This window comes from Arvicola amphibius, chromosome 12 (genome assembly GCF_903992535.2).
Source record: "Arvicola amphibius chromosome 12, mArvAmp1.2, whole genome shotgun sequence".
Lineage (NCBI taxonomy): Eukaryota > Metazoa > Chordata > Mammalia > Rodentia > Cricetidae > Arvicola > Arvicola amphibius.
In genome coordinates this window covers 129,022,626-129,034,359 of record NC_052058.2, presented here as the reverse complement: position 1 = coordinate 129,034,359, position 11,734 = coordinate 129,022,626, and the positions used below count along the sequence as shown (strand labels likewise).

The 11,734-nt window shown below is 38.7% G+C and overlaps 1 protein-coding gene across 1 annotated transcript; it reads right to left on the bottom strand.

Annotated features, from left to right (window-relative positions):
- Positions 1–2,317: 2,317 nt before the first annotated feature.
- LOC119802987 (mas-related G-protein coupled receptor member B2-like) lies at positions 2,318–10,408 on the bottom strand. Its single transcript, XM_038314178.2, has 3 exons — positions 10,373–10,408; positions 6,633–6,670; positions 2,318–3,323 (listed from the first exon to the last, which is right to left on the bottom strand). The coding sequence occupies exons 1-3, from the start codon at positions 10,406–10,408 to the stop codon at positions 2,318–2,320; spliced, it is 1,080 nt and encodes a 359-aa protein (XP_038170106.2).
- Between the last annotated feature and the right edge of the window lie 1,326 nt (positions 10,409–11,734).

Here is an 11,734-nt window from a genome sequence, read left to right as displayed (position 1 = left end):
CTAGTATGAATGCAAGCTGGTACAGCCCCTTTGGATGTCAGTGTGGCAATTTCTCAAAAAATTAAGAAACAATCTTTATAAAAACCCAGCAATACCAGTTTTGGGGCATATACCCAAAAGAATGCTCAATTGTGCCACAAGGATATGTTCATAGCAGTATTGTTTCTCATAGCCAGAACCTGGAAACATCCTAAATGCTCCTTTTCTGAAGAATGGATAAGGAAAATGTGGTACATTTACACAATGGAGTACTACACAGCAGAAAATATAATGACATCTTGAAATTTGCAGGTAATTGGATGGATCTAGGAAACATCATATTTAGTGAGGTAACCCAGACCCAGAAAGACAAATATCATATGTACTCACTCATAAGTGTTTCTTAAACATAAAGCAAAGAAAATCAGCCTAAAAATCACAATCCCAGAGAACTTAGACAACAATGAGGACCCTAAGAGAGACATACATGAAAATAATCTAGATGTGAACTAGAAAAAGACAAGACCTCCTGAGTAAATTGAGAGCATGGGTACCATGGGAGAGGGTTGAAGGGGAAGGGAGAGTAAGGGAGAGGAGCAGAGAAAAATGTAGAGCTCAATAAAATAAAAATAAAGAAAGAAAAACATAACATGAATGTAAAGACCTAAACATGTTTTCATCAGATGCCTATTTGAAAATAAATCTGTTTCAGCTTAGTATTAAGTGATGGACAAATGAATATCATTATACACAAAAGGTATGCTTTGCATGTTTATTGAATAATTATTCATAATATTCAAGACAGAGCAGTAAACCAAACAAGGAACAATGGGTGATTGATCATAAAACTGTGACAGTTGTGTACTGAACATGATTATTCAGCTGCTAAGACCAAGGAGTCACTGATAGCAACACTGGATGTGTCTCTACTGCATATTCCAGCTTCATGGGATCCTCTTCTCTTTGGATGTAAACCTTGCTCAACCTAGATGTAGTAGGGAGGGTCTTGGACTTTCCACAGGGCAGGGTGCATGCACTCCCTAGGGTTGGAGGGGTGGGGGAGGGTCTGTGGAGGGAGAGGGAAGGGAGTCGAAGGAGGGGAGGGAGTGGAAATTTGGATTGGTATTTTTAAGTAATAAAAAATTAACAAAAAATGAGCAAGGAGTCCTGGTCATTTGCCATCTAAGATGAATGTGGGGAAAAATATCACATAATCTCATTTACAAGTGGACTGCATATTAAGGACCTTTGGGCCTTCATTATGTCTCAGTCCACTACCCAAACTCACTTAGGGAAATTTATTAGTTTTCAGTTTTGATCTGGTCAAACTGTGCTTTCTTAATTGTGTTTCAGTTGAAATTATCACATACTTCAGCTTTAAAATGGAAATTTTATACAAAAATGTTACTAAAATAAGCATATTTCAAGTAATAAAAATATGGACTCTGTTAATGGCATAAATTTGAAGCAAGGTTGATTTCAAGGAAACCTGTTTCAAAGAACCTCGTTGGGAATTTGTCTTAAGGGATTAGACAGTCAGGGAGAGGGGAATCATAGCCAAGAAAAGAGGGAAATAAAAACAACTTGACCAAGGAATGTTAAGCAAGGCATCGTGACATAACCAGAAATGACAGTCTCCCTCTACCTTCAAATGTGCATGGATGGTAATGAATCTCAATACAATACCTCACCAGATTCTTCCAATTTGGAAAATGGTAGATACAGTAAAATTGAAGGTAAGAAAACCACTGGGTGTAAAGAAATTTAAGACAGACTTCTCTAGAAAGTGCATACTTGTTTACTAAGCAAATTCTGTAAGAAAGGTTAAAGCTATATAAAAGAAGAATATATATCCATAAATTCTTTAAAACTTTCAGAAATTAATAAAAACTGGCATTATAAGGTATATCTATTTAATGCTTGAAGCACTGAAAACGATTGTTTGTAAGAAAGAAAGTTTAGCAAACTATAACAATTATTTAAGCAGTATAATTTCAGTGACTAAAGAAATGCAACACCTTTCTGCATTTTTATGCCTTCTCATGAAGGAGGGATTTCCCAAAAGTAGGAGCAGTCCTTGCCCCATAACACTTACAAGGAGCCCCATCAAATAGATAGGATGAGGCCTTGTGTAATACAGCTCCAGAAATTCTGCAGTCAGTGCTTGTGTGAAAAGTTTTGTACCACTCAACTTCTAGAAAAAATGATTGTTCTTTTTAAAAACTAATTGAGGTCAGGTGACAAGCTGAACAAGGTTATGAAAATAACCAACACATGAGGAACAAAATTGTTTCCCAAAATTACTCTTCTCTGATCTAAGCATCTCTGAGCTGCTGCACTAGAGTGTTCCCAGCTCTCGAGGCTCTCCTGAAGAGCCCCTCTCTCCACCAATCTCCTCTTCAGGAGTGTCCTGCAGGGCTCTCTGCAGAAACAGCTTCAGAGTCTTCCGTTGGTGCCTGTAGTGCCTGAATGAGCCAACAAAGAAGTAAATGAAGGGATTGGCACAGCTGTTAATACAGCATAAGAATACTATCAAATGAATATCACAACTCTCAACAAACCCAAAATATCCAAAAAATTTGTAGAGTAAAAAGAAGAAACCCAAGGGGAGACCAAAGATCAGGAAGAAGAGCACTGTGAGTACAATGATCACACACAGTCTGGTCACAGGGATCCGCTGTGAGTCACAGAAGATCCTTACCAGCAGGGTGAGGCTGGACACACAGAGAACCACAAATAAAACAATTGGCCAGGAACCTGTGATATAATTTAATGTATGACACTGAAAGGAGTCAAAACTATCAAGCAGAAAGCCACACGCCTCCCAGTGCAGGAGAGTCAAGAGCAGGGACATAGCCCAAAGCAAGGCACATGTGACAGCTGATGTGTGCCTTGGGCGTCGGCAGCGATACCAAATGGGACACAAAACAGACAGGCAGCGCTCAACACTAATGGCACTGAGAATGCTCAGACCAGAGAGATAACCAAGTCTTGGCAAAACATTAAAAACATTAGGGATATAGATGAAAATGGAGTAGAAACTGTAAAGGAAAAGATGAAGGAAATTTACAAACTGAAAGCTCAGGAAAAGAAAGTCAGCCACAGCCAGGTTGAGGATGTAGACAGAGAAGGCATTCCTGCGCATGTGGAAGCCCAGAAACCACAACACTATGGCATTCCCTGCCATTCCAACCAGGGAAAAGATGAGGGAAAGATAAATCGTGGCTTGGAACATGATGTTACAATATGAAGAATTAGTGTAGATGCTTCCATTTGGTGCTATAATGGTAGTCTCCCAGGTTGAGGTGTTAGAATTCTTGCTTAGCAAATCTCCACTAGTGCTCCTGAAACAAAGAATAAAAAGATATTAGCATATGCTGTGTACTCTCTAATTCCCAGGACTACCCTGCTCTGTGATAATGGCTGAGTTGATTCATTAGGAGTAAAAACAGGATTGTAGAGATTACGTAATTTATCAAATCCAATATTTCTGTAACCTTAATTTAAATCCAGTTTGTATTTTTGGGCTACCTACAACCCATGCCCTGTACTGAAATAAGAGTATCCGGTGGTCCCACAGAGACACTCAGTGTCTCGTACAATGTGAGAAAGAAAAACAACCATGAACCCAAATTCCTTTCTGTGCTAAGAATGCTCCTTCTCTGATACAGGAAGCATGACCATCAGCTGATTTCAGTCCTGGCAGGGGGAAGCTGTCAAATGAGGAAAGATGGAAATCATGAATGAGATTTTTGAAGGAAACGGCAAATCTCACTCTGACCAGTATGAAAAAAAGCAGACCTACAGGCTGAGGCAAATATGTCTCCATTTCAGATTTTAACCTAGAAATCATGGAAGTCTTGAAGACATTAAACACATTTCTGTTGTTTGTTGTTTTATCATAACTATGCATTTCTCTATTGAGACACAGTGAGAAATTAAGACTTTACACTGAACAAATAAATTAATAATAAACCCAAGAGTAGCTACAGATTGAAACTAAACTATTTGCATATATTTTAGAGAAAGTTAGTGCCACAAAACACATAGAAAAGGAAGAAAAATTTATTGCTGAGCTTTCTGTCAGTGGAAAATTCTAGTGTGTTTGAAGGAATGACTATGCTGCAAGAGGACTAATGATGGGATTTGTGATCCCCAAACCATGAATGCCTAATAAATGACGACATTGGTGACCTAAAAGAGTTTCAGCCTAGAATTTAGGCATTGAATTGAGGTTAACTGAACTTCTAACCCTCTTTTTTTAAAAAAGTAAAATTGCAGAAATAGGAAAAGAAGGAAAGAAGTGACAACTGCCTAGATAGAGGTGCTGTGTCATAGGGAATACAGAGTATAACAGAGACCATCTACCAGGCATGGTAGCTTACTTGTAGGATACCAGGCAGTAGAGGATGGGCCTGGAAGAATTTGAAGAGTTCAAGCTCAATCTAAATTACACAGTGGGGTCCAGAAAAGTCTGTGCTGAAAGTAAAGAAAGAAACAGAAACAAGAAAAGAAAGGAAGGAAAGAAGGGAAGGAGAGAGGAAAAGATGGAGGGAGGAAGGCATAAGGGGTGCATGGGAGGGAAGGACAGAAGAAGGGAGGAAGGAAAAAGAAAGGAAGGAAGAAGGGAGGGAGGAAGGGAGGAAAGGAAGGAAGGAAGGAAGGAAGGAAGGAAGGAAGGAAGGAAGGAAGAAGAATAGATCCATCTAGAGACGCACCCTCATTATCCTATCTTCTACGGATGGGTCTGAGATGGAGATTAAAACACAGAAGACTAATTCCATGATGGTATATCATTAAAGATTTTCTGTAATCTACAAATATACATGGATAATCCAAAAATGGTGGTGGTGGCCTGCCAAATGCACATGAAAAAGAATGAACCTATATAACAAAATGCAATGGAAACTGTCAACAACAGAAGACACAAAACAGATGCTGATGCTAAAGGATACAGGCACATGTGTCATTTTGCCCACAAAGTAAAACCTATCCCCAAAATAACAGAGTTCTGTGTAAACATCTTAGAGCAGGAAGAGCACAGAAAAATAATGTTCCACACCCTAGAGAATATGTAACTGCCAATCAAGTGTCACACCCATCCTGAAAGAAACCACTCTTCTAGTTTACAGCCTTTTAGGACTACCCTAGCTATCCAGCTAGATACCCCAGCTTGGTCTCCTCTGCAGCTACTCACAAGACCCTGATTAGAAAATCCCTCCAAAATATGTCTCCTTTGGGATTTACCCAAAGATATGTAGTCCACGAGCAACATAGGTACTCCAAAATGCTGACCAAAATATTATACCAAATATATAAGCAAGAACCAAACTCCAGATGCCCAGGTCCCATTGTAAAATTACAAACAATCAGAAAAATAAAAACAATATGTCTCTCCTAAAGCCCATGAATCCTATAGTATGTACTCAAAGCAAGTACAATTTAAATGAATCTCAAGACATGGGATTCAAAAAGACAATTAAAAGAATGCAGTGGAGGCCAAGAAATTAAAAGAGGATTAGAGTAGACACTTGAATGAACTTTAAGAAGACAGGAATAAACACATGACTGAAGTAAAAAACAACACAATACCTAGTTATACACAGCAGAAGGATGTTGTCTAGAACACATAAAGACTCAAAAAAGAAAGCACCAACATAAGAATCTACAAAATCATGGAATTGACTATAGATTTGAACAAAAAATCCCCAAAGAAGAAATATGAAAATCTGTTAACATTCTGAAAAGTGTTCAATATTAGTGGCCATCAGGAAACCACAAAGCTGCTTTGAGATTATATCTTATCCCAAGCAGAATGGCTATCATCATGAATCCAAGAACAAGAAATGCTGATGAAGATATGGGAAGGGGGGAACACTCAGTTACTGTTGGTGAGAATGCAAACTGACATTACCACTGCAGAAATCAGTGTGGTGATTCCCCAGAAAGTGAGATAGAACTGTTACAGTAAATGTACTAGCTACTTTCAAGTCAACTTGCTACAAGTTAGCACCATTAGAAAGGATGGAATTTGATGGAGGAGGGTCATCTGTCTATGTGTTACTTTCATTGGTTAATAAAGAAAGTGCCTTGGCCCTTTAATAGGTCAGAGTAGGTAGGCAGAGTAGAGAGAACAGAATTGTGGGAGAAAAAAAGCAGAGTTAGGCAGATGCCTCAGGCAGTTGCCATGACTCTCCTCTCTGAGACAGACACAAGTTAGGATCTTCCCGGTAAGGTACCACATTGTGGTGCTACACAGATACTAAATATGGGATAAAGCAAGATGTGAGAATTAGCCAATAAGAGGATGAAACTAATGGACCAGGAAGTGTTTAAAAGAATACAGTTTCTGTGTAATTATTTAGTGTGTAAAGCTAGAAAGGTGGCAGGAACGCAGCCCACCGCATCTACTACAGGAACTTCCACTACAGGAAATCCTACTGGGAAACTGCCTCCATAAAATCAGACTGTACACAAGCCTGTAGGGCATCTTATTAATTAGTGGATGAGGGGATAGGCCCAATCCATAATGAGTGGTGCCATCTCTGAGCTGATAGTTCTGAATTCTATAACAAATATAGCTAGCTATGTGATAAGAGACTAAGGAAAATAAATAACATCTTTAGAAAAAAAGGTCTCATAAAGCAGCTTACCTTTGCTCCATTATGTTTACAGGAGGTGGCAAGCTGGTCTGTGGCAAACAGAAATGTTCTGAGAGTCAGTTATCAATATGAAATATGTCTGTAGTGCAGAAACTGTAGAGAGAATGATGTTGAAAAAGGACAATCAAGAAAGGAAGAAAGATCTGTGGCTTCCTGCACTTGAATCTGCTTAAATAATTGTCTCTCATTATGTCATGCTCTTCACAAGACTGTTCTCAAAATTTGGTTTTGTCACTATCTGTTCCCATTGGCCAGGCCAAATCCTAGGGCTCCCCTTCCTTGTTCATGTTTCTTGAACCCAGAAGTCCAGTAATGTCAAACTGTGTGAACCAGTGGTGTAGCATTATCTGAGTATCCATCCTAACTTTGTTTGCAAAACAGGAAAACAATGAGGAAACAAACATAAAGATAATGTTTATATCTGATGGATTTGTAGAATAGTGACTTGGAATACATCAATTCGGTGTCTTTATTTTTAAAATACAAGTGTGGCTACTGTCACATGCCTAGCTAGGGAATGATCTAAGGAACGTATGGACTGCAGGCTCCTGAGATATACTCCTTACTGTTAAAGGCAGAAGACAGCCAAGAAGCAGGTCAACTAAGGGCTGAGTACCAGGGTCATAAAAAAACTCAAGAAGTTGTCTACAAGAGTGCTGAATAAACATGATTCTGCAAAGGTAGAAATGAAGGAAATCAAAAACACAGTAGAAAATGAAAAACTTTCAAGCAACATGGTGCAACAAGACTCAAAAGCAAGACACTGGTGATTTAATTGCAATGAATGGGGGACAGCAATAGGGAGGGCCCTGAGTCTGATAAAGCAGTAGAAAAAGGAAAGAGGTCTATAGGGTTTCAGATGTATATCTCATGAGTTCCTACCTCCCACTTGAACATGTAAAACACATTAACTGTTTTGCAAAGGCATTTTTTTAGAAAAAAAATTTTTCTGTTATGTTGACATGTTTGTTTGTATGTGACAGTCTGATCAAGTATGTACAGACATCTCTGATCTTCATTTGGAGGACAGAGCTCAGAGTCTTGGGTTTTTATCACTCTCCACCTTATGTGTTGAGTCAACATCTTCCATTTAATACTGGAACCAACCTACTCAGCTAGTCTAGTTAATGGTTATTTCCCAGGGACACTCAAGTGCTGTAAATATAGGCAGGCCACAACCCAGCATAAATATGGGTGATTTGTATTAGAACTCATATCATCAAATTTGCAGAGCAAGTGCTTTACCCATAGAACTACATCCCAGGACTGTCTGGGAACATTTTATGGTGGAGGACATCACACCTCTCTGTAGATGGAGCGGCAGGGCTGCATCCTGCCACCCGGATAGCTTTACACCCTAAATAATTACACGGAAACTGTATTCATTTCAACACTGCCTGGCCCATTAGTTTCAGCCTCTTATTAGTTAATTCTCATATCTTGCATTAACCCATATTTAGTAATGTGTGTAGCACCACGAGCTGGTCGCTTACCAGGAGACAGGAGATGCTTAACCTGCATCTGTCTTGGAGAGGAAAAGTATGGCGACTGCCTATGGCGACTGCCTGAAGCATCTGCCTTCTCTCTCCCAGAATTCTGTTCTGTCTACTCTACCTACCTAATTTTATGTCCCATTAAAGGGCCAAGGCAGTTTCTTTATTAACCAATGAAAGTAACACATAGACAGATGACCCTCCTCCATCACCTCACCTTCACCATCTTTTAAATATAATGATATTTAAGAGATGAGATTATTTATTTGATTTGTTTGACTGGCTTCTGCTTGCTTATTTGTTGGCTTAGTTGGTGGGTTGATTGGTTGGCTTTCTTGATAACCAGTAAATAATGTGATATTGATTAGATAGTGAAGACATTCTTGCCTCCTCAACAAGCCAGTAGCAGAGCACAGTCTGTTTCCTGTCAGGCCCACCATAGCAAAAATGTTCACAACCAAATGACCTCATCCTAGGTTTTATATACTTTGACAAAAGTCTTCTAATGACATTGGAATATTCAGTAGTCCCAACATTGTAACCCAGTATCCTGAGACTTACTATGTTCTAAAAGGAGAAGAATGTTCTGAGCAGGCCACATGGGGCAATGATAGGATGTTGGCATAATCACTGCTTCTATCCAGGTACAGAAAATGAAACTAAGGACCTCAATCATGTAGCATGGCCACTTTCAATGACTGGAAAGATCCTTCCTAAAGGTAGAAAGGAAATCATGATGGAGACATGAAGGAAGTGTCCCCTCTTGCTAAGACTGAGACATATATGAGGATATCATACTTCTTGAGTATGAATGTCTAAAGTAGTTGGAATTGTGAGGAGTGGAAGGCCTTTCATATGTTGTGCATCATGAAAACCTAGTTTCATGTGTGAGTTATACTAAGTGTTCATGAAATATAGAATCATTATTGGGAATATGGCAGGAAATCAGGAAGAAAGGTCAGAGAAAGGAAGAAATGAAGGATGGTGGAAGAGACTGCTTTATTGTAGTTGTAAATCTGAATCAATGTTACACAAATATTTTGTTAATTAGTTCTTTTATAATTCCATACACTTTCACTTCATTCTGGTTACTCTCCCTCTCTTCTTTCCCTCCCATCCTTGCCAGATCTCCTACTTCCTTACAAATATCTCTTCCATATTTATGACTTTTGGTTTGATTTTGTATCCCAGAATTAAAGTAAGGTTAATATGCAACCATGAGTTTGGAAGGAGCCAACATAGCCTGGTGGGGTCAAAGGGAGCTACAAAACTTAATACAATGTTTTCAGTACTTTCAGAATCTGCTATCTGCAATATTTCATCAGTAAGTAGCATCACCCTATGATACCCTTCTTTTTTGAAAGCTGACTGTTCAGAGTACTCAGTGTGTAGGTCCAGGGCCACTAGACAAAACAGTTGTGATTTCATGATTGTCATTACTGTGTCATGCTTACAAGATGGCACTTTAAAGCACTTTCCCCAACATCAGCTCTTATATTTCTTCAGTCCCCTCTTTGTAACCATTCCCTATGTCATGGATGATGATATAAATGCCTGTTTAGGGCCAAACTCTGCAACATTCTTTTTTGCTAGAACTTTGTACAGCCATATGTGTCTGATAAACCCTGCATTCATTGAAAAGAAAGACCTCTCTGAATAAATTTGAGAGTAGCCTTTGTCTGGGTATGTAAGCACAAATATTTGAAGAGTGTTTGGTACTATATCAAATTAACTAAGAAACACTAGTAGTTTCACACTAGGGACTTAAAATATCTCAGTCATAAGTCATGACCGGATTCATACTACAGTGATTGGGTATAGCCATGTATAGTATAAGGGAACTAAATGATTTTCAGAGCCCAATTAAGAGGATTGCTGTTCATTTTTTCATTCTATTGTTAAGAAGAAAGAAGTGTGGAAGGACTTAAGACATGTTATAAGGACATTAACTTTTTCCATGGTTCTGTGTCAGAGTTTTAGTCCTTTATTAGTACTCTCCATCAATTCCAGGGTTTCTGGCCAACTAAACCTGAAGGGAGGAATCTGAGCAAAAATGACCAACTCAAATCCAAAATGAACTCCCAAACTTTTCTCAGGAAAATCCTGAAATCAAGGAGGAGAAAGCAATCAAGAAAAGGGAAAATAAATAAGGTCATATAATAAAGACAGCTAGATGCACAATCTTTTTCTTGCTTCAGATCAGAAAACTAACAATCATCCACACAGCTGAAGACTCACCTGGGCTAGAAGAATCTGAGTAGAAAGAAGTTGCATTCTCTATCAGAGATGAGAGTCAGGCTGATGCATCAGTCACAAGCTCTGCAGTCCTTCATCATGGGCTGTTGACGAGTGGAAGGAAAACCACAGTTCTTTTTTTCGTCTCTTAAGACAACGTTGTCTTTTTATTCCCTGCAGTGAATACAGTTTACATGTCTATTGATATGAATAGCTTCTTCATGTCCCTTTTATTAAATCAATGCCTAATAAGTCTAGACTTGTCTGTTGTTTGTGATTGTAACCATGGCTTCAGCACATATGCATTAGAGAACCAATAATTAGGTACAAATCCTTTGCTGAAATCACAAGATCCACAGTCAGCTCAATAACATCCTGAATCATCTGGATCATTCTTCTAAATTTACCCATTACACAGCTATGAGAAATGTTACTTGTATGGTATTCAAGAGAAAATCTTCACATACATGTTGAAAATGACTGTCAACCAGAAGCTTGTAGATACTCTGTATCCCATCAATATCTGTCTTCCTCTGCAACATACTGATTCTCAGAGTTTATACTCAGAAAAATTATCCCCATTCTCAGCCTCTCTAGATATTAGATGATAGCACATGACTCATAAATAGGAGGTGAATAAACCTTTTACAAATATTCCCTGGATCCTGGTGTCAGTATCTGGAGCACAGATTCCTTTTTCTTAAAATCAGACAGCTGATGCATTTCTGAGTCAAGTGGGACCAGGAATATGAGAGACCTTCCCACATGTGTCAAGTACTAATAATCTTTCCTTCTGTTAAAGTCACTAATCCTATGTATAAATCCAAACCCCACAAGCTTTAAAACACAAATGCTACATACTCCCATTTTCAATAGATTCTCAAGGCAGTTATACTATGAGTAAGATCATTCCACAGAAGTGATGCTGGATAAGGAGGATTGAACACCTGGTACAAGTTCATACAGGGTGATTCATCACACCAAGATAAATTCCTAGAATAGTGCCTAAGTAAGACAATACTACCTTTCCTGTGACCCATATGTACAACCACAGCTACTACAACCAATTCTGGATTCTTTTAACTTCTCTCCATCCATCAGTTCAGGTACTATAACTCTCTCTGCTGCAAAAACATGCTTCAGTGTTCCTCATAGTCATTCCTACACCTTTCCAAAGAGTCTGCATTAAAGATATATCAGTGACCATTTTATTTCATGCCTTCTGTTTTCTGAGGAGAATGACTATGTATGTATGTATGTATGTATGCATGCATGCATATATGTATGCATATATGTATGTAGATTCCCTGTGGTGCTCTATGCCTGGGAACCCACTGACCATGCCAGTTTGGCAATTGAGTAGGC